The 24,424-nt window shown below is 42.7% G+C and overlaps 1 protein-coding gene across 1 annotated transcript in view; it reads left to right on the plus strand.

The window, feature by feature from the left end:
- The window catches only part of LOC144930576 (uncharacterized), a 65,162-nt gene extending 40,986 nt beyond the window's left edge, over positions 1–24,176 (plus strand). The window contains exons 4-5 of the mRNA XM_078853004.1: positions 8,924–9,071; positions 23,815–24,176. Coding sequence (XP_078709130.1) covers positions 8,924–9,071; positions 23,815–24,176 — 510 coding nt within the window. The remainder of the gene's footprint in view (positions 1–8,923; positions 9,072–23,814) is intronic.
- The last annotated feature ends 248 nt before the right edge of the window (positions 24,177–24,424 follow it).

Here is a 24,424-nt window from a genome sequence, read left to right on the forward strand (position 1 = left end):
CATCTGATCGATATTTCTGAATGCCAAAACACCTGATCAAATCCTTTAAATCCTTGTCCTTGGACTGGTGTTATATGGGGATGTGGTATAATCAGTGGTGATCTGGAGCTGGTTCGCACCGGTTCATGTGAACCGGTTGTTAAATTCAGAAGCCGGTTTAGAACTGGTTGTTAAGGGCTGGGCAAACTGCAGCCTGCGGGCCACATCTGGCCTGCAGGACCATCCTATCCGGCCCGCCTGAGCTCCCGGCTGGGGAGGCTCCTCTTGAGAATCCCTTTTTACTCACCTGGCGGCACTCCGGGTCCTTGGCAGCACCCCTGCACCTGAGACAGAATTAATTATCTAGACCATTCCTTACAGGTGTTTGTCTAACCTGCCCTTAAGAATCTCCAATGATGGAGATTCCACAACCTCCATTATTGCCTTTATTATTTATGATGCTATGTAAATAATACTAAAATATTCAATATTTTGACATTGAATTATGTAACAGAATGCTCTATTACTAACAAGAAACAGTAGAAAAAAATAACAATCCAGATGTACAACTCTCCAGAAACACTTGGGTTTGATGTTTTGAACAGTGTCTCTCAAACTGAAAATTTATTGCATATAAAATACCTTTGGGTGGTTCATGTATATTCACTTAATACTACACTCTTGGGAAAGCAGTTTTAGAGTTAGAGAGTGGTAGCCACTCCAGAGCAAAGGACGAAGCCAGCTTTTTGTTGTAGGCCTAATTATTAAGCAGCCCACTCTCCCAGTCATCTTCCCCCAAAACAAATAAGCCCCCCCTGAAACTTCCCATGTCACATTGCATCCCACAGCAGAATTTATCTGACATTTGGAAAAAATCAAGATGTAACTTCTTAAAGTCTTAATGTTATTTTAAAAAAAATCTCTGTGATTGTCTATAAAAAAACCCTCTAAATATTTTTGGCTCCTCTAACTTCCAAAATGTTTTAGACTACACACTCCAAAATTTCACATTTGGGCTGTTGACTTTACAAGGGAGGAGTGCAGCTTAATTTGTTGTCATGTTTTGTGAGAGAGAGTGGGTTAGTCAGAGCTTCTGATGGGGATGTACATAGTTTAGACTTTAAGGTAGTCAGGGATGGCGCTAACAATGTATTTCATTAGAACAGAGATATAAAGAGGAGGCAGCAAAAGAGCTCTCTCTCTCTCCCCTCATAATCTCGGGGAAAAATAGGATCAGGAAGGGCCCAGGAAGAACTGGGAAATTGAACATCTTGCCTTCCCAGAAAAAGCCAGTTGCTATACTGCTTATAAGAGGTACAGAGGCTTTGTTAGTAAAGAAGTGTTTGGTTTTCAGGTAGATGAAAGCCATTCTTTACTGTTTTGCCTGATTTTGGACCACGCTGAGAAATGCCTCAGTCCTGACTCGCCATATTTCGTTCCACAGCATAGAGGCACTCTGGGCAGAGTTGTATGTGCATAAAGGGGGAGAGGCAAAGACAGGGTAGGAAACTGGGAGGAAACTCTGTGGCACAGAGTCATGCTTTCCAGTCTTGGAATGGAAGTAAGAGGAAGGGCTCTGGGAAAGGCAGGAGGAGATAATGTATGGAGTGGGCATTGTAGGAGGCTGGGAAGGCCTAAGAAGGTGCATGGGGGAAATGCTGGGCACTGGTGCGGTATTAGGGAAAGGTTGCAGGCAGGGGTTGAGTCCTACTCTGATGACATGGTGCAGAGGAGCATCCCAGAGGAGGTCAAGTGGGGTCACTGTCTTGGGTTGGAAGAATTCTCTGTGGTGAATATAAGATATAAAATTTCTGCTATACCTCCTAAAAGTTCAATAATGTGGCTCTTGGGTTTTATTAACTTATTCTCTAGGTAACCCCACAGGGAATCACTTAGGTTTGTTCACTCGCCAGAAACCTGAGGTTGGAAAATAAAATCTGGAGTCTCAGTGGCATTTGAGTAGGGTTTCCACCTGTGAGGTACCTTCCCCTCCCTGCCCTCCCCCCGCCCCCCCAAAGGGATATCCCAGATGAACCTCAGCCCACAAAACTGGAGAGTTGGCAGTATCTACTGAGCACCCTTATGGATTTCCCAGGACAACTACCTCAAAAAGGCATCTTCCTGGGAAAACTTGGAAGGGTGGCAACCCTATGAGAGAACTGACACATTTTCCTCATCATGGAGAGGGGTTTTTGGCATTATAGAAGAGACAGAGAAAATGACCCTTTAGCTGTGTAGATAAATGTATAAAGAAGACTGGTTCCTCCGTGACAGTGCCAGACCTTTTTCTTCATGGCAGCAATCTTTTAGGAGCTGGGATATCACTGTCTACCCTCACCCCACCCATCCCTCATCTCCTTATGTCTGCAGATTAGCTCCCTCTCTAAGGTGGGGGAAAGCAACAAAAGTGATTTAATGCTGTACTAACAAATGAATAAATTTCTGTTTGGAAATTAGTTACTATTGAGCACAGAACACTGAACATAGCAGGTTTAAGTCCACCCTAGTCTGTGGATTCAGCATCTGTTTAATGATCTTAAGGAGGAGCTTATACTGAGTCCTGGGGAAGAGGGAAGTATCTCTAATTAGTTTTGCTACCCTGCCTTCCATGGCTTCAGAGGCCTTTCCATCCCTTGTTCTTCTCCTTTTCTCTCCTGTACAGCATAGAACAGAGGGAAGCCCATTAATCATAAATCAGGCACATATGGTAACAAAAATGTTACAGAGGGATCATATGTATTGGTTACTATGCAAAAGAAAGAAAGGCGGAAAGGTTAATCAGAAAAACATCTGAAATTTCAAATGCACATTCCCATTTCAGCATCAGTTGCTATTTTACTCTTAAAAAAAAAAGTGCCTGAACCAATGTTTTTTAGCTAAGACACAATGAGTACAAACAAGGGCCCTTTTATGTTCTGTTCAATATAAACACAAGAAATCAGTAGTCGTCGTAGTAGTAATAAGTATTCAGCTTAGTATGTGTAGACGTTACAAAACATACTTTATAAAACAGTGAGACAAAGTTTTCATTTTGTACATCAGATTTTAGCGGTGGTCAGAAAAGAAGAACGTTTATGCAAAAAAGTCTCTTTTTGTCAGAATTTTGAATTTTGAAAAATTCTGGCTGGCTCTGTAGTATGTCAAAATAACAGGATGGATTTTTCATCTGTTTTTTATCAGAAAAATCAAAATTTGGAAAATTTCTATTGGCTCTATCATGTTTGCAGGGATTTTTCTTTGGCAAATTAAAATAACCCATGAAATTGTCTTAACAAGGATTATTAAGAATATGCCCAGTAATTCATTTGTAAATCCTTCATTAGAAAACACCAACATCCTTTTGCAAAGGATTTTAATAAAGGAGCCATTTTCTCCCATAATACATTCAGGTATGTTTTGGAAATAGATTTGTGGATGCTGTTGTTCCAAGTGGAGCTGGCGTCTCCCTATTCCTAAGTAGTTGGTCTCTGGTTATGGTCTTGTCTTCTTACAGCTTTGTCTCTCAATCAGTTGTTTAAGTTATCTCTGTCTCATCAGCTCACTAGCAGGACATTTCTTGATCTGGCCTAGTATTCCTCTGGGTCTCTTTGCCAGATGTTTGGCAGGTTTACTAGATCTCTCTTGTATGCAACAGTCTCTCAATCTGGCCTCCCTGAAGTGTAGAATCGGGATTCTTCAGGGCTGGAAACTGAAGTTGTTCCAAAAGATAAATATTTTTTCTTGATTAAAGACAAATGTTTTCTTTCAAGATATAGCTCCTTAGTAATCAACATAAGTTTTCAAAGTGCACGTCATTCAGATCTTCCACTAACGCAGTTTTCCATGCAGAGGTAGGGCCAACCAAATTTAAATGTTGACAATAAGCTAAAGATGAAGAAACAAGAGGACATTTACATATTAACTGAATACAAGTAAATTTAGATTATGTCCCCACATCTCTCCTCTTGCAGTTTTAGTTGTAATTTCAGTAACCAAGCTGGCATCCATAATAACAGTTTATTCAACCTTTCAGACCAGGCCAGTCTTAAAAAAACAAAAATGGATAAAACTTTTCAGTAAAATGGAACTTGCAGAACAAATAAAATATGGTCTTCTCAGGGCTTTGTAATGCTACTTACCATGTCACAAAGATTCCTTCCTCAACATCAGTGTTCTAAACTGGAGTTAATTTGGGATAGGTATGCAGCATCTTTAGGTCACTCTTGAACCTAACATCAAGGATATTTTCACACCATTCCCATCTTATACATTACCTCCTAAAGATCTAGCTTGGGGAAGCAGATAGTTAATAGGCAACAGGTTTAAAACAAAAGGAAGTATTTCTTCATGCAATGCACAGTCAACCTGTGGAACTCTTTGCCAGAGGATGTTGTGAAGGCCAAGACTATAGTAGGGTTAAAAAAAGAACTAGATACATTCATGGTGGATAGGTCCATCAGTGGCTATTAGCCAGGATGGGCAGGTATGGTGTCCCTAGCCTCTGTTTGCCAAAAGCTGGGAATGGGTGACGGGATGGATCATTTGATGATTACGTGTTCTGTTCATTCCCTCTGGGGCATTGGCGGCTATCAGAAGACAGGATAGTGGGCCTGATGGACCTTTGTTCTGACCCAGTATGGCCATTCTTATGTCCTGCTAATGGGGAAAAGGGAAGCAGCAAACTGTTTGGAGGTGGGAAGATGACGTAGGTAAGGTAATGGGCAGTGCTTACACACTCACAATGTGCTCCTAAAATCAACTACTTTTTCAAATTTAATGGAAATATTGGTTGGGGTTACTTTATGTAAACTTCCTATATTTAAGTGGAGGGGAGTGGGAGTGAGGGAGTTCCTCCAGGTGCTTTAATGAAGAATTTTATTGGCAGAATATTGTAATAGAAATGCGGAATGCAATAGCCACAAAAACTGTAAGTCAAATAATGATAAGGCGAAAACAGTTGTGTGCTCTGCTTTCTCAGCACAGCTGTTCTAGTCTCTCACTAGTAAAAGGCTGATCAAAACCACAGTGCAGGTGTTTATTAAAAAGCTCAACCCAACCAATCAAAAAGGAATAAAACATTGTGTGCAGCTTCTCTGACACTAAATATTCATGGTTCATTGATTAGATGGGTGTTATTTAAAGCACTTCATAGCTAGTGCAAAGAAGATAACATTCTTTTGGATGGTCTGAGGTTTATCTCAGTATTAAAACACGGTGTACAAAATATTCTGATTTTAATTTCATAAAGCAAAGCAAATTGCAAGTCACAAAATCAAATTCAGCTCTTTATGATGGACAATATTAATTGGGTTATAACAAAGCCAAAAGTTTTTTTCAGAAAATTTAGTTTCCCTAAATCAGACAGAGTAACACAGACAAACACTAGAGAAAGACAGGTGAAGGAGAAGGAAAAGGAAAGAGTGCTTCTTTACAGTTAAGCGGTTGATGGTGGCTGTGGTTGCTGTCTTTTGAGATAGGAGTTTGCTCTGGTGGATAAAGACCTATCATCTTGGTAGAAGTCAGGCTGGAAGACTGGAGCAGAGCAGGAGATGAGATCTAGTTGTTGGATGAAGTTTTCACTTTCTTCCAGGGGTGGAAATGAGCAAAGAAAATGTCAGGCTCTAGACTATTGACCAATGAGAATAACTTATTACACCTCAAGGAATGCCAAACCCGAGAGTATGAAGGCTGTATTAACTGGTTAGGCCCATAACATAGAAAATAAAATAAAAATTACTTAAAAAAAGAAATTATGCACATTCTCATTGTATACAGTGCTAAGATGAATGAATGAATGAATGAATGACACTGTCCCGCATCCAAATTCAGTCTACAATCAGGTCATGGGGAATGTAGGTTGTCCATAGAAGATCTTTACTAGGTTCTTCCAATAATTTCCTTTGTTCATACAATCTTGTCTGTTTCAAAGACCATGAAAACAATGAAAAAATCAAGGAACATCAACAACGGTCCAGTTTTCAAAACAAGGTTCCCTGAAAGCACTCAGTCCTTTCTTGAGCATCACCACAGCAAAGTGATTTTAGACCTTTATTTGGAGTCTGAGAATGAGAGTCCAATTGTTCATAGGTCTTACTCCTTTAAGCGTCACTTTCTTTTAAGCATCATCCACTGATCATGTTGTCATGATAGGCCTGGTCTCCATATGGCATAGAACTGTAGTCACTGTAAGAATGTCAGAACCAAAGAATGGGGGCAAAGGCTAAATTTATCTCTCTCTCTCTCACTCAGGTAATCCTGTTGGGAAAGGTATGCTATATCAGGTCCTTCTCTACTTTACCATTGCTCAGTGCAAAGTGCTCCGCAAGAGCTGTCTGTTCATATTTTAATTAGGTGTGATGAGAAGCATTTGACAACTAAGTGTATGTAGTTTTTCCTGTCTCCTCATCTCTACCCAGGCTCACTGGCAATATCAGTTCATATGGTACATTTTGAAAGATGGACTTCAGGTTCTCCTAGCCTGGAATATAGTTCAGTTTTGGGTTTTTGTTTTGTTGGATTCTCTAATCCACAGAGGTCTAATGCTATCAGGATGGATAAGAGGGTTACTCTCATTAATGAGAGTTTCATATTATCAGGACTGCCAAAGGGACCAATTAGGACATTACTAGTTATAGGTTTTTGCCTCTTCATCAAAAATAAAGTTAATGTAAGTCTTCATAACTGTTCAGACAGCCATATCATTCATGAAGAAGAGCCCACAGAAAGGCCATTGTGTTGAGGAAGCATCTTGCAGACTGTCATTTCAGTTACTAGAAATATAAAAGCTTCATTGAAGTCAATGGGAGTTTTACTATTGACTTCAGTGGGTACAGGATATTACTCATTGCATTTATAGGCACTACTCTGTTACCTGACTAACATTTGGATATGACGGTTGTTACATTATGTAGATGACAACTTCCTTGGGTTTCTTGTAATTCTGCTCTGCGTTTTTCTTCCAGTACAGCTTACTAGTCTTTGAATGTTTGATCTAAGGTCTGGAAAAGCCTAAGACTCGACTAATTTGGAGGTTTGTTCTTTTCTACACGCTTCAAATGAACAGAGATGTAGGCAAAGTATTGTGTTTTCTAGAGGCCATCGGTTTTTGTTTCAATCCCTGTGGGCTATCCAGACTCACTGAGTTAGCAATGAAAGAGAGCTCATTTTTTCCCCTGTGGTAATATTGCCACCCTTTTTCCTGATTGTTAACTGTTACTGCATGCATTTACAGCACTAATCCAAATTAATTAACAGTATTTTTTTTTAAAAAAAGCGCCATTCCTGCCTCTGAATTTTCCATCCTTCTTAATCTTCTCTGTTTCTCTTTTTTGGATCATCAGATCTTTGGGGGAAGGGACTGATTTGTACAGCACCATGTACATCTTGGTGCTTAATAAATAAGTCATGACAATAGTAATTAATAATGCCAAACCACCTTTTCTTTATGAGAATCTGATTCCTTACTGTGGCTTTCAGCTATAACTTCTCCCTCTGAAATACCAAGTGGAGATTGGAATATTTCCACATCCAATTTTCTGCTCACTTCAGGGGGAACTCTCCAGCTGGGCTTAGAAAACAGTTTCTGAGAATGGAAATATGGATTCATCCACAGCAATACTGATATGCAGAAACAAAGACCCATCCGTATTTTATGGATTTTATTATTTTTAACACATTGAAATAATGGAAAATATTTGTAGTGTTTTATATAAGCTTTGTGTTAACATATTTTTTTTTCCCTCACAACACTTAAAAAAATTATGGTGTTGAAAGAAAAAAAATATTTGGTCACTAGAAACCATCTGTTTCTCAATGCTCACAGAGATTTTGCTAGAGCAGGGGTGGGCAAACTTTTTGGCCCAAGGGCCACATCTGGGTATGGAAATTGTATGGTGGACCACGAATGCTCACAAAATTGGGGGTTGGGGTGCGGGAGGAGGTGAGGACTCCAGCTGGAGGTACGGGCTCTGGGGTTGTGGGTACAGGAGGGTCCTCTGGGCTGGGACCGAGGGGTTTGAGGGAGGAGGGGAATCAGGGCTGGGGCAGGGAATTGGGGTGCAGAAAGGTGGCAGGGGTGCAGGCTCTGGGTGGTGCTTACCTCAAGCAGCTCCCTGCAGCTCCCATTGGCCGTGGTTCCTGGCCAATGGGAGCTGCGGGGGTGGCGCTTGGGGCGGGGGCAGCATGTGGAGCCCCCTGGCTGCCCCTATGTGTAGGAGCTGGAGGGGGGACAAGTTGCTGCTTCCCGGAGCTGCGTGGAGTGGGGCAAGCCCCTGACCCTGCTCCTCAGTTGGAGTGCCAGAGCAGGGCATGCCCTGGACCCTGCTCCCCGGTTGGAGCTTGAGGGCTGGATTAAAATGTCTGTAGGGCCGGATGCAGCCCCCAGGCTGTAGTTTACCTTCCCCTGTGCTAGAGTTACATTTATAATAATTCTTTAAAGGGCCTGAGCCATAGCCCATTTAAATCAATGGAAAGATTCCCTGTTGACTTCAATGGCACACTGGATCAGGTCCTAAAAGATTTCTGTGCTGAACTACACTGCTTGTAATTCACTATATTAATGGTGTATTTAAGCTTCAAATATGCTCTCTGGGCTGCTTAGTTTGCTAGTGCAGAAGTTTAAAAAAAATCTGTTTTGGTTATTCTGAAATTGAACTTTTCAAAAATGTCTGTTCCCTGGAAAAAATCTGAATTTCCAGCTTCTTCCAAATCAGAACAAACAACCAAACAAGTCAGAAATGTGAAATTTCCCACAGGCTGGAAATTCCAATTCCCAGTCTATTCACACTTTAAAAGATTCTGCCATTCTGAGAGAGATTGCCTATGCTTAAAATGGGGAATTGTTCTGGGACTGGCAATGTCTCTCAAAACAGAAGAAAATTTTGAATGTGACCTCCGCATAGGATGTGAATAATGGTAATTATTGTAGCTAACCATCATTATGTTTTATATGTATTTTGTCTTCTAGATACATGCGCTGCAAGCTGAACTCAATTTCCATAAAAGCCTATACAACCTCCAAGTTAAGTACACTGAAGCTGTTTTTGAGGGGATAAAGCAAGCCTACCACACTTTTCAAGAGAACGTTGTGTCAGTTCTATGTTCACCACTACAAGGTTAGTGTGTATTTTTGTGATATTTCCAGCAGCACAAACTAAAACCAGTTGGAAAATATCGATAAACATTAAATAAAAGATCTGCAAAGCTGTAATTTACAATCAGCACCAATCCCACCTAGCACTGGTTTTTCTTCCCTGTATTATAAATAATCCCTTCATCTGTATACTGGATTTTCTATGCACATTTGTAGACTCAAAAATTCAAAATTCCTTACATAAAATACATAATATATGGTATAACAGTATTATATGGCATCCATAAGGAAAATAAAAATGTGTTTATTACTTTTTATTAAAAAAATATATTGGGAAATAAATGTGTAAAAATTCATCCTTAATATGCAGTATGAACTCTAGTGTGGGTTTTTTCATATTTTCTTTATTACATTTTCAAGAAGAGTACAAAACAAACTAAAATCTCATGCAATGATGAAGACATTTAAATTAATAAAAAATCATTACAACCCATATCACAACAAAGGAAGGCAAATATACAAGTCTGTTCTATTTTCTTTTTCCTTTCAATTTTAGCACAGAAAAGTCCACAAACATATGGTCATTTTATACTAGTTACAAATGTGATCTTAAAAAAAAAAGGTAGTAAATAATTTAGAGAGACAAGGTGGAGGAGGTAATATATTTTATTGGACCAACTACTGTTGGTGAAAGAGACACGCTTTCGAGCCACACAGAGCTCTTCTTCACATCTGGTAAAGGTACTTAGAGAGTAATAGAGTGTTGTAGGTAATGACATTACTAACTCAATATGAAATGTAAAGAGACAAATTTAAAATGGAGCATCGACAAACTGATTTCTACTTTAGATAATAAAAAAATAAAAATACAATACTGCAAATACTATTCACTCTCTAAAGGTGTCTCTTTAAAAAAAAAATTCAGCAACTTTTATGCAAAAATTCAGCACCTCATCCCATGTAAATTGGCATAGTTTGTGCTAATGAATCAAGGTGGAATTTTCAATCCTAAGTGATACTCACCATGCTTATGGGATAAACTTTTTCATCATTTTGCAGTCATTCTGTGTTCATATGTACATACTGTGGCAAATTGCTGGCACAATTATGATGGGTCCTGCGCTTCCTCTTCTGGGCGTGGGGGTCAGGGCACAGTTTTCTGCCCCTGAACTAGGGTATCTACTGTCCCACGAGTAACCCAGAGAAGGGTAGTGGAGAGGGAGAGACCCAGGCCCGCCCTCTACTCCGGGTCCCAGCCCAGGGACCCTAGGGATAGTGGCAAACCACTTGAACTAGTGCTTCCTTCCCCGTACTACTTCCCTCTCCTGCTCTTCAGCTTGTGGGCTTCCTGCCCTCTCTCTGCACAAGCCAGTGTCTCTTTACCTAGGGTCTTGGTCTTCTAGCCAGCCACGGCACTTCTTCAAACTCTTCTCCACTTCAAGTCCTTCCCCTAGCTGATTGAAGCAGGGGGTTTTTATCAGGTGACTGGCTTCAGATGCTCTAATTGGCTTCAGGTGCTTTTAATTAATCTATAGAAACCTTTCTTCCCTCTACAGGGAATAAGGCTTCACCTCATCCTATGGCTTACATATCCATATATCTCTCCTATATCACTCTCCTGCTGCCTTCTGGCCTGCTGTATCACAATACATAGACACATAAGTGTACTATATGTCTGGACTTCCTTGTAGGAAGTGCTGAACATTTTCCCCCCCTGTACTGTTGTTGTATTTCAGCTGTCAGAACTGGGCTTGCTCTCCAGAGTACACTAGATAACATGTCTGTCCCTCTGTCTGTCTCTCCCCCACCCCACTTTCTTTACGGATGTTCTTTCTTCTTACATAAACCTTAAAGCGGAAGCTTCAGAGGTTGCTTTAAGGGACTTTCTCACTGCTTTTAAAAACAATGCCAAACAGATCCAAGATGCAGTTGACACTTTGACTCCATCAAAGAATCAGCAGCACAAAGGTAATAATTTTTATTTGTTCAATTTAAGACAGCAAGAAATGAAAAAAAATAGCTGTTTTCAGTATTCCTGAGTCTGTAAAAACAAGTCACAGGTCTTGGAAGGAAAGTAATTCATCTGTGCTTTCTTACAGACTAAAATCATAGTATATTCTGATCTCAGTTACACTAGATAAAATCCAGAGTAGCTGCAGTAATTTCAGTGGAGTTATTCCAGATTTACAGTGGTGCAAATGTGAGCAGTATTTAGCTCTCCATTGCTTTACTGTTTAGTTTTCCCTATTGGTTATAGCTTTATTAATATTGTACTAAAACTCTGAAGGATTGAATGTTTTCTTTTTCATTGTGTGTATATTTGTAGTGCATTTCAATGACCATGAAATTAAGAGACTGATAACACTGGATGAAGGCCCAAGTATTTAGGGATGTAATAGATTCTCCATCACTTGCCATCATTAAATCAAGACTGGATAGCTTTCTAAAAGAGATGCTTTAACTCCAACAGAAGTTATGGACTTGATGTAGGAATTATTGCGTGCAGTTCTTTGGCCTGTGTTACGCTAGAGGCAGTGGTGAGCTGGAGCTGGTTCGCACCGGTTTGCTAGAACTGGTTGTTAAATTTAGAAGCCCTTTTAGAACCGGTTGTTCCGCGAGGGACAACCGGTTCTAAAAGGGCTTCTAAATTTAACTGGCCAAAAGTGGCACCTTAGGCACCGACTCCACGAGTGCTCCAACCCTGGAGCACCCACCCAAGGGGAAAATTTGGTGGGTGCAGAGCACCCACCGGCAGCTCCCCGCCCCACCCCCGGCCCCAGCTCACCTCACCTCCGCTCTGCCTCCGCCTCCTCCCCTGAATGCGCCGCCCCGCTCTGCTTCTCCGCCCCCCGCCCCCAGCGTCCTGCGAATCAGCTGCTGGTGCGGGAAGCTGGGGCAGGCTGAGAAGAAAGCGGCAGCTTCCCGCTCAGGCCCAGGGAGGTGGAAGTGAGCTTGTGGGGTGGGGGTGGGGCACAAGGAGGGCTGCCCGCGCTGCAGCACGTAACCCGGGGGGGGAACACGCGCAGGGGAACCGCTCCCTGCCCCAGCTCACCTCCATCACCCTCGGCCTGAGTGTGAAGCCGTGGCCTGCTTCGCAGTCCTCCCCGACTTCCTGCCAGACAGCTGATTCGCAGGAAGCCGGGGGGGCGGAGAAGCAGAGCGGGGCGGTGCATTCAGGGGAGGAGGCGGAGCGGAGGTGAGCTGGGGCCAGGCGCGGGGTGGGGAGCTGCCAGTGGGTGCTCTGCACTCACCAATTTTCCCCATGGGTACTCCAGCCCCGGAGCACCCAGGGAGTCGGCGCCTAAGGTGCCACTTTTGATGTGATCAGTGGGGGGAGTGGCCACTCCCCTCCTAGCTGCTCCCCCCCTGCTTCCCTTCTAGAAGCCAGAGGGACCTGCTGGGAGCTGCCCCAGGTAAGCACCACCGGGACTCTCCACCTCACACCCCGGCAGGTGCCTCTGGCTCTTAGGGGTGGGTGGGCACCCACTACGGTGGCCCACGAGACCCTCCTGCCCGGTTCTGGGGGTAATCAGGGGACAGGGAGGGGGGTGGATGGGGCAGGGTTCCTGGGGGGGGGCGTCAAGGAACGTGGGGGGGTTGGATGGGGCAGGAGTCCCGGGGGTGTGGGTGGGCAACGACCCCCTCGTGGGGTGAGGAGGGAACCCGTTGTCAAGATTTTGGCAGCTCATCATTGGCTAGAGGTCACACTCAATTATCATAATGGTCCCTTCTGACCTTAAAATCTATGACAGTATAATGCAAGTACTTGTAATATTCAAGCTTTCCTCCACATGGTTCAGCCATAGTACCTCAATTCTGACTTACAGTACTCCTGACATGCCATTTGAGGTCCTCGTCTATGCTAAGACTGCTAACTCTGTTTGCATTGTGGGTAAATATCAGCTAAGGACTGTGTGCCTGATTGTGCAAATACTTATGCATGGGTGTGAGTGATTAATCTACAGGAGTTGTTCCATGGACTTATCACATGGGTTAAATCACTCATGTGCATAAGTGTATGCAGGATCAGGCTGTAGGTTAAGACCACCAAATATATTATACTTGGAATTTGGCATTGAGCCCCATCATTGGGAGATTAGTGCATTAATCTCCTTAAAAAATCTCAGCTGCTTTAAGAGACTGCAATTTGAATTAATAAAATCTGAAAAATGGAATCCTATTGTTAAAATAATTAAACACCTGGGGCCAGATTCCAATGGCATTTACATTAAATCCTTCCAGTCCATTGACTTCAGGAGAGTTACTCTAGATTTACACTAGTGTAACTGAGATCCAAATATTGCCCTTGAAGTTTGGATTCGTTTATTACTAGTAATAAACAAATCTTCTCTCAGTGACAGAACACATTCCATTATTTACTACAAGGACAATTTCAGGTTGCCGTTACTATACAGAGCATTAAGCTTTGAACTTCTAGAACAAATGACAGCAAAAATTTAAATATTTCCTAGTTTTTTAGATATGTTTCTTAAAGGTACAAGTTACAGTTTTGATGGCAATAAAAAGTAGTTAAAACAGTAATACTTGGACAGAAGTTCACGTTTCTTTTAATTTATGGGAGAGAAATAGTAAATTTTGTAAAAGCGACAAAGAGTCCTGTGGCATCTTATAGACTGACAGATGTATTGGAGCATAAGCTTTCGTGGGTGAATACCTACTTCGTCGAATGCATGTAGTGGAAATTTCCAGAGGCAGGTATAAATATGCAAGCAAGAATCAGGCTAGGGATAACGAGGTTAGTTCAATCAGAGAGGATGAGGCCCCCTTCTAGCAGTTGAGTAAATTTTGTGACTTTCAGGGCATATTACATGTAAATAGCAAATGTTCACAAATTCAGGGTTCATATTTAGACTACTTTTGGTTCTGTTTTTGACCCTTTACTATCTTAGCCATTGGATACTACTGTTGATTATTGCACACTATTGGTGGGATTTTCCAAAGTGCTCAGTGTTGGTCCAATTTGGCTCCCTTTGAAATCAGTGGGAGTTATCCCACTGACATAAAGGGAGCAGAGCAGGCTGGTCCTGCGGGGTTTTATAAAACCCTCCTGACTGCTGCTCTGAGAAACACTTTTTACTCTTTCATCTGCCACCAGCAGCTCATGAGAGTAGTGCTTCACTGGAACCTTCCTACAGATGCTGGATACCAGGATGGGCAACATTTTCAGATGTCATGATGAAACAATGAGTGTAAAATCGTCTGTGTCTTGACACTTTTTAGTAGCACAGAACAATCTATTTCCTTCATGAGCAAAATGCAGCCTTTTCTTTTTATCATTTAACTAAACTATCATATATGACTTTGAGGATGTTTTTAAAAAACATATTTTATTGTTAATTACTTTCATATACGCACTTTACAGTGTAGAACATAATAGTTAAGTGCCAATACATTTTATTCAAGGGCAAGATGATTCAGTGGAATATCACTCTGAACTTTAATCTTTGAATACCTGGGCTCAAATCTGTTTAAATCATCAGTAAAAACACATTTTTGTTTGTTCGTGTCGAGAATCTCCCATATGATTTACAATAATTACCTTAAAAACTTGCTGATTGGCTATCAATAGATCAATACAGTTGCCTCAGTTTTGGCATTACTTAAATTTCTCTATACTTTATTTTCAGTATTAGCTATAGTAGGAAATGCAACTGTGAAGATTTTAAGGTGACTGTTACAATACAGTACTGGCAATCTGTTCAGGAGAGGTTTGATGACTATATTAATATTCAGGATTGCTGTGCTGGGTAAACTTTGGGAGTGCCTACTCACACTGTTTCTGCCCTTAGCCAGTGCTATCACAGGTGAAATGTGTTCCCTGCATCAGACAGCTCTAAATAAGCAGTAGTTGCATTCATAATAAATAAATACAATGAGGCTTGCATATGTTTCTAAAGCAATTGTACTCCAATTTTCATGTAATCCTGATATTCTAATAAACTTGAACATTTGTAGACCTACTTAGAAACAGTGAATTGATGTACTTCTGGTGGCACACATGAAGTTGATCTGGTGATCAACTCTAGTGATCTGCAAAAAGAAAAGGAGTACTTGTGGCACCTTAGAGACTAACCAATTTATTAGAGCATAAGCTTTCGTGAGCTACAGCTCACTTCATCAGATCTGGTACCTTGTTGACTAGTTTAGTCCAGAAGCCAAGGGCTCAATGGGCAAAGAAACTGAACTATCCTCTCACTGTTAGAGATTGGCTTTACCGAATAATATTGAGCCACATTGGTGGTGGTAGTTGTTCTTATCTTTATGCCTTCCACGGTGCCTAGGAACTCCACTCATGCACTAGGACCTCCTTGTGCTCGGTGCTGTATAAATAGAACAAAGAGACAGTCCCCCACCCAAAAGAGTTTACAATCCAAGCATAAGACAAAAGATGGATACAGACAGATCAAGGGAGGTGCTTGTTACAAGGAACTGTTGGTCAGCATGATAGGTTAGCAGTACTCTCTGCACACCAGCATAGTAGCTGTCAGGAATCAGGGCAAGCAACTGAGCCAGTCTGGAAGAAGGGCCTGCAGCAGAGCCAGTAGCTGGGCAACCTAATGAGCGCAGCTGGCCTGTAGTAGTCTAACTTAGTGGCTCTCAATCTTTCCAGACTGCTGTACCCCTTTCAGGAGCCTGATTTGTCTTGCGTACCCCCCAAGTTTCATCTCACTTAAAAATTACTTGCTTACAAAATCAGACATAAAAATACAAAAGTGTCACAGCACACTATTACTGAAAAGGTGCTTACTTTCTCATCTTTACAGTATAATTATAAGATAAATCAGTAGGAATATAAATACTGTACTTACATTTCAATGTATAGTATATAGCGCAGTATAAATAAGTCATTGTATGAAATTTTAGTTTGTACTGATTTTGCTTGTGCTTTTTATGTAGCCTGTTGTAAAACTTGGCAAATAACTAGATGAGTCGATGTACCACCTGCAAGACCTCTGTGTACCCCATGGGGTACACATACCCGTGGTTGAGAACCACTGGTCTAACTGGTTGGCTACGCTACCTGATTGGTTGGAAGAGTCAGGAGATCAGCTCCTAAACCCAACAACAGTTCAGTGGCTGCTCAAAACATTTGCCTATGGCTGAAATAGCTCCTGCTCTTGCTTGTTCCCAGCCTTGCTCCCTCCTTGCTCCTGCCTTGGACCGAGCCTTGCCCCTGCTTTGTCTCACTCCAGATAATCCAGTTCTAACCCTCGGCTCTGATTCCTGACCACTGACTTCATCTCTGACCCTTGGCTCTGGCGTCGGGCCTTTGACTCCAGTTCTGAGCCTGGGTGCTGACTCCTGCTGTGACCCTGGGCTCTGATTCCTGGCTACCAACTCCTTTTCTGCAGAACTGCTGCCTAGCCACTTGATCCCTAGTCTGTAGCAGTGTATGGGATTCTTCCGTCTTAAGTGCAGGACTCTGCACTTGTCAGATTTCTTTGGGCCCAATCCTCTAATTTGTCTAGGTCCATCTGTATCCTATCCCTACCCTCCAGCTTATCTACCACTCCTCCCAGTTTAGTGTCATCCGCAAACTTGCTGAGGGTGCAATCCATGCCATCCTCCAGATCATTAATGAAGATATTGAACAAAACTGGCCACAGGACTGACCTTTGGGGCACTCCGCTTGATACCGGCTGCCAACTAGACATGGAGCCATTGATCACTACCCATTTTGCCTGATGATCTAGCTAGCTTTCTATCCACCTTGTAGTCCATTCATCCAGCCCATACTTCTTTAACTCGCTGGCAAAATTACTGTGGGAGACCATATCAAAAGCTTTGCTAAAGTCCAGAAATAACACGTTCACTGCTTTCCCCTCATCCACAGAGCCAGATGTATGTATCTATACATAGATGTATAGTCAATATTCCTAACTTTAGATACAAAAATGATACATGCATACAAATGAAATAATCATATTCAGCAAATCATAACCTTTCCAATGATATCTCACATGCCTTATCTTGCACAAAACATATCATCGTTATACTATAATTATATTATAACAATAATTCTATGAAGAATATGGGGTATAGTGTCACAATGGGCAAAATAATTTTGTTCCAGGGAGGGGAACCTGTTGGTTATTAATAACTAATCAGCCAGTTTATAGTTGGCAAAGTAAGCAATCTTAACTAAATCCTATGACATTGAAGAACATATTTAAATTATTTACTTAGAAAAAGCCATTTGAGGAGCTGTTTTAAGAAACACCAGTTATGAATGTGAAGAATTTTACATTCCACTGTTTCACTGTTTACCAATGTTTAGTCCCTGTCTCCTCTCCAAATATGTAGTCCAATCATTTGGTGTTTCAGGAGAAACTGTTAGTCTTTTAAGTTACAACAGCATTTTAATATTCCAGGAAAATCATTACAAGAGTTGCAAATCTAATCCCTTAGCACTTTTTTAATTTCCTCTCACCAATCCATGTTGAAGTCTTAGGGCATAGCTACACTTACAGATGTAGAGCGCTGTGAGTTAAACCAGCCCTCGGAGACTGCAGCAGGGAAAGCGCTGCCGTGTGTTCACACTGTCAGCTGCAAGCTCAGTGGCGTGGCCACGTTTGCGGCACTTGCAACGGCATTGGGAGCGGTGCATTATGGGTAGCTATCCCGCAGAGCATCTCTTCCCATTCTGGAGCTGTGGCTTGTGGGAAGGGGCGGGTGGGGGGGCACGGGGCATCCTGGGTCCTGTCCCAATGCCCCGTGATGCATCCCAGCAATCCCTGTGCTTCCATCCACATTTGATGCCATCTTTCAACGGTTTTTGTACTGCGTGCTCTGTCTTCCCTTTCGGTCTGTGGGAATGGATCCCAAACTAGTGAGGAATATGCTGATGGGTCTCGCCAGAACGTCACAAATTGCAGTTGAGTTACTCCTTAAACTACAGAGTGACAGTGAGGAGTCCGACGATGATGTTGACTCGCATAATGCACACAACATGAGATTGCTTGTGGCATTCACAGACATGCTCACCACAGTGGAACGCCACTTTTGAGCTCGGGAAACAAGCACTGAGTGGTGGGATCACATCGTCATGCAAGTCTGGGATGACAAGCAGTGGCTGCAGAACTTTCGGATGAGGAAAGCCACTTTCATGGGACTGTGTGCTGAGCTTGCCCCCACCCTGCGACACAAAGACACGAGATTGAGAGCTGCACTACCGGTGAAGAAGTAGGTGGTTATTGCAATCTGGATGCTGGCTACTCCAGACTGCTACTGATTGGTCGCTACCCAGTTCGGAGTGGGAAGTCGACCGTTGGAATCATATTGATGCAAGTTTGCAGGGCGATTAATCGCATCCTGCTCAGAAGAACCATAACTCTGGGCAACATGCTTGACATTGTGGCTGGCTTTGCACAAATGGGTTTCCCTACCTGCAGAGGGGCAATAGATGGGACGCATATTCCAATTCTGGCACCAGATCACCTAGCCTCCGAATACATAAATCAGAAAGGGTATTTCTCAATGGTTCTCCAGGTGCTTGTGGATCACTGTGGGCATTTCATGGACATTAATGCAGACTGGTCCAGAAAGGTGCATGATGCATGCATCTTTCAGAACACAGGCCTGTTCAGGAAGCTGCAAGCCGGGACTTTCTTCCCAGAGCAGAAGATCACCATAGGGGAAGTCAAAATGCCTATTGTGATCCTTGGAGACCCCACTTACCCTTTAATGCCATGGCTCATGAAACCATACACAGGGAGCCTTGACAGCAGCAAGGAGCGGTTCAACAACAGGCTGAGTCGGTGCAGAATGTCTGTTGAGTGTGCTTTGGCTGTTTAAAGGGCCGCTGGTGTTGTCTGTATGGGAAACTGGACCTTGCCAATGACAACATCCCCACGGTTATAGCTGTGTGAGGTACCCTCCATAACATTTGGGAAGGGAAGGGTGAAAGTTTCACTCAGACATGGACCATGGAGTTCAACACCTGGAGGCTAAATTTGAACAGCCAGAGACTAGGGCTATTAGAGGGGCTCAGCACGGGGCTGTAAGGATTAGGGATGCCTTGAGGGAGTAATTCGATGCTGAAAGGTGACTGGAATGTTTGGTGCCCTGCATGGGAGTGAAGTGCATCGGTTACAATGCTAGTAGGCATCTGTGTTTGCTATGTATGATGCACTGAATTGCAGCACCTGTTGCTTTGCTGGGCTATGGTATCTTTTATTTAATGCAATAAAGAATGTTTTCAAAGCCAAAAAATTCATATATTGAAAAGAAACCCAACTGCTTGGGAAACACACATGACATGTCACAGCTGTACTGTGTGGGAGGAGGGAAGGGGGCAGGGTGGGAATGTGACAATCATAGATTTGTGTATGCCCTGTTATCATATTCAGCCTTTCTGTCTGGAGTGCTGTGCAATGAGTGCTGCACTTCAGGCTGGCTAAAATGCATGGTGATGGGGGTTGAGTGCAGTGGGTAAGGGTCATAGTTTCCAGGGCTGGGTGGTGAAGCTATAGGTTTTTGGAGGCAGCTGGTGGTGATAAGAAACTTGATGTTGGGGAAAGTGGGTTGGCGGTGTCATGGGGGCACAAGAGAAAGAGTTGTGGGACAAGGGCTGTGGTGGGGGGGCGGCTGTGGATCCGCTCCATCTGGAGTGCTATGAGCACCCACATCGAGTCCGGTTGGTGCTTCATAAAGCTTAGGAGCTGCTCTGTGTTTTGGTGCCGGTGATCCTCATTCTGCTGGTGGAGCCTCCTTTCGGTCTCCCGCCACTCCTGTACTTTTGGATTTTCAGTAGGGTACTGCTGCATGACTTCATGCAGAAGGTCCTCCTTGCTTCTTCGCAGACGCTTCCTGATTCTTTGCAGCCTTTTGGCCATTGATAACAAGGACAGCTGGGATCTCAAGGTTGCATCTGAAAAGCCAAAATGCAACACTTAACAGAGGCAGCATGGTTAACACCAGACAAAGCAATGATTCAGCCAAACTTAAAAACAAACACAGTGCACACAATAGCAGAAAGTGCCCATCGCAAAGCGAGTGCACATAACCCACAAGAGCCCCGAAATGGTGAATAAGCACAGGGGCAAGGGGGACTGATTGTTTCAGGGCCATACTGTCCTCTGGGATTCTGTTCCTTGGGGAGAGACAACAGCTGAACACTGTCCCCACGTTTTCCACAGGATGACTTCATCCTGGAAGATATCTTGCTGCTGAGGGTGATCTGGGAAGCAAGGGAAGGTCTTCTACTACAATGCGGCTTCCACCCTGGCCCTTATGCCGCTTGCCTGTGTGCAGCAATGGTCCCCCTGTGCCTCACTGCACAGTGGCATGGACATGTTAGCCTTACTGGGACAAAGAGCACAGTAGCTCTGCCAAAGAACCTGCGCAAGCGGATTGCCCAGCTTCTGCATGAAACCTTCGATGAGATCACTGAGGCCGATTATCGTGATGTGAGAGAGCATATCAATGCCCTAGTCCACATCTCGGCATGCATGCAGCCCTGAATCTTCTTTCTGCAACCCTCCTCGCCCCAACAGCCCACACCGAACAACTACCTTTCCAACATAAAAATCGCTTACCAGGCACCTCTGCTACTGTTTGTTTTTCCACAAGCACCATCCGCTGTGACTGGCTACCTTCCTCCTGGCTTGAAAACAGCTCCTGGCTGCATGCATCTAGGGATGCTGGGCCATCCTCTAGCTCTGGGCCTCCCTGCTCCTCAGCACCCTCACTCCTGCTTTCCTCCTCCTGCCTTGTTAAACTCTGGGCTGCTATGGCCTCTGAAGTGTCCATGGTGCTCTTTGGAGTGGAGGTGGGGTCTCCCCCAAGTATCCCATCCTGCTCTTTGTAAAAATGGTAGGTCGTGGGCGCAGCACTGGAGAGGCAGTTTGCCTTCCGCGCTTTGTGGTAGGCATTCTGTAGCTCCTTCACTTTGACCCTCCACTGCGTCTCGGTCATGGCCCCTTTCTATCATGGCCCTTGATATCTGCCCATAGATATCGTAATTCCTGGAGCACAGCTGGGACTGGACAGCTTCCTCCCCCGAAACACTGATCCCCAGCTCCATACTGGGGATCGCCTGGTGCATGAAGGCATGGTCACCTGGAAAGATTCGCTGAGAGCACTCCACACCTGGCTGAGCAAACAGGAAGGGGAATTTTAAAATTCCCAAAGAATTTAAAGGGCAGGTCTGACAGTTGGTCACCTGAGGGCAGGGCAGTAGAGTTCAAAGTGATGACTAGAGTGGCTAGAACAGGCATTGTGGGACACTTCTGGAGGCCGATCAGAGCGCACTAACAGACCACGGCATCTACCCTGGCACCGCGGCACTCCAGCTGGGGCACAGCAAGCTTTATGCTTCTCGTGGAGATGGATTACCAGGGCGCTCCATCTGTGGAGTCTGGGCACTCTACATGCCTTGCCAGTGTGGATACCTCAGGAGTTAGGGCACCTGGGGCTGATTTAATGCGTTCCAACTCGCAAGTGTAGCCAAGGCCTTAGGGTGGTTTTCCTTGGGTTGCTTTCATCTTGAGTCTTCTCTGTTTTTGTTAATTTGTTTATGGTACTTTGCTTGTGGAATGGTGTGTTTGAGCAGGATTGCATAGGGTGTGTATGTGTGAGGAGCTCACTTTACAAGTTTTTTTTTTACCCTTCTCCTTCCTGTTTTCCTGAGATTATTAGATTTCCTGAGGAAAGCACACCTCTTCCAGGCTTGTTTAGATTCTAAACTGGTTACTGTCACCCTTTCATTGGCTTTATGTCTTTAGGGTTGGCTTAGGTGACACTTTCAGTTCCTAAATATGCCTAAATGTTCTGTTTAATGAATATGCAACATTTCTTTAATTGCCTTTGTTTTTCTTGTGGCAGGAATGATCCAGACAACTTTTAAAGTTTGTTTTAACTCTTTTTTATTCAGTCCAGTTTGAAATAATCTGTCAGTTTTATTAGAGTTATATAAAAAGATTCTCTTTTTAAAAAGTCCAAACACTCCTGTTCTTTATATGAAAGTTTGCAAAATAGTCTTTTAAAATTAAATAACTCTTACAAAGTCTTTATCTTAAATAATTTAAAGTTGATGACTTCGGAGAGATGATACTCATCTTCCAGAATTGGTTAGGGTTTGTTTGTGTACTGCCAGTACGTAATTAGTTTCCCATTAATATAAATAGTCTGAACTTAAATGGCTTCCTACACTAGTTTAGCAAGGTCATTAGATTCCAGGTGGTACATAAAGCATTTTACCATTTACATAGCAATAACATCAGGAATTATATAGAAGCAGATTTTGTAACATAACAAATTAAACATTTTATATTTCAAAATATTCTGGCTAGAACATTCTTGCAGATATATTTTTAAGATTAAATAATGATGCAAACAAGTTGTTAATAATTTAAAAATAAGATATAACTATTTGATTAATATTATATTTGCATCGATATTGAGGTCTCTCCCCCACATCACACAGCAAGGCTTGAGTCTCTAGATTCCAGTCTTCTGTTCATTCTTCTAGACCACACCTCAGTCATGTATCACCAGGGTGAGGGAAAGCCCCAGTTATGCATCTTACACTGGCTGCAAGGAAGGGGATGGTATAGGAGCCTTTATGCTCCTACATCAGGTTTATGTATTATCTCAGAGAAGCTACACTGGCTTTTAGATTTTTATTGCCTTAATTCAGCTGAGGTGTGAGGCCATTGTCAATGAAATCACCTGAAGAGAACTTCCCCAAAATGTCACATCCTGATAGGACAGGGTGATGCAGGATGAGATCATAAGTGGATCTTAATTCGAGTATAATCTCCCTCCTTTGTCTTCTCCACACATGGAAGGGGATGGATTGTTTCTGTCTAGGATCTAGGAAGTAAACAATTATAGATCTTGCAGAATTTCAACTCTATGCATAGGGGTAAAAAATGAGTAGATTCCTAAATATTTTCTTTTTTGTACCCTTCCAATCATAACCTTATTAAAAAAGAAAGTCAGGGCTATCATATATTGTTGTATCAGTTAGAAGCTTTGAACTCTGCAGTGTCTAACCCATAGTCATGGTACCAAATCCAGGAGGAAAGGAAAAAGTTCTGCACAGTTCTACTGCATAACAATGTTTTTTCCCTTGTTTCTTATTTATATAACAATAAAAAGACAAACCCATAAAAGGGAAAAGTGCTACTTCTCTTTGGCACCTTGACTTGGATATATAAAGGGAACAAATTCCATAACCCTGACCTTGTTTTATACCATTTTTCATCTACTATGGATTAACAAGAACTTATGTAATCAGTGATGACTTCCATTGTGGCTACTCTCGGCTTGTGTTTTTCTAGTTGAAATGTCAAGGTATGGGCTGACAGTCTAATGGGAATACAAGATCTGAATTTTAGACAGCTGCTGAGAAGGAGAAAGGGCGTGGCTAACATAATTTGAAAGCAACTTGTCTGATCAATTTGGGAGTAGCATTCAGGTGTCTTTGGCAGAGGGCTAGTGACTACTACACACAGGCACTGTTGATTTCTGGTAGAGGAGGAAATCCTTTCTCTAACACACTGTATTGTCAGTCTTAGCTTTTCTAGATAAAAGATGAACCACATGTTGCAAAGAACCAGGTGATCCACAGGACAAGAAATTTATAGCTTTACTGACACATTCCAAGCCATGTCAAAACTACTACTGATTTATGCTTTTATAGTTTAATGCGAGTACTGGCACTTATAAATCTCCCTGATTATTCCTGTTGATGTGAAATGTCTGTTGTAATTTAACTCACTGCCCTGTTATCTCTTAAGGTGATGAGGCCCTGTCAAGGTTTGGAAAAGAGTTCTTCTTCTCTTTGGAGAATTCACTCAAAGACTGTGGGGAACAACGGGATAAAGCAGCCAGTGAAATGGAAACTTCACAAACTGAACTGGCTCTAGCCTTTGAAAACCTTCAGAGCTTTAGAAAGGAACGAAAAAAGAAGAAAACAGAATCCATTCCTCATTTTACAAAGTCTGAAGTGGGGGAGAGTGCAGGAGGAGGAGCTGCAAGCGGCTTGGATAAGATTTCAAAAGATAACCCAGTGCCAGATTCAACACCCCTGCCTCCTCCACACAGTGAGAGACCTTTGCCCAACCATGTGTCTGCGATGGCAGAAGCATCCAGCAACTGATCATCCAAACTGCAGCAGCAGAGTTCTAAGGGGTTATTCATTCACCAAAAGGGGAAGAGCTCCCACAGGAGTAAGAGCATGAAGACCACTGCAAGGCCACCTTGGCAAGATTAACCATCACTTTATCTTTAATATCTTTAATATCTTTTTCTTCAAAAATGGTTTGAGCTAGTTTGTAATATTTTGTGTTATGATGAACTCCAGGGGCACAACTTTGCTAGGTGTTGGGAAAAGAATAAGTCGGGGGG

Source organism: Lepidochelys kempii, chromosome 5 (genome assembly GCF_965140285.1).
Source record: "Lepidochelys kempii isolate rLepKem1 chromosome 5, rLepKem1.hap1, whole genome shotgun sequence".
NCBI classification, from domain to species: domain Eukaryota; kingdom Metazoa; phylum Chordata; order Testudines; family Cheloniidae; genus Lepidochelys; species Lepidochelys kempii.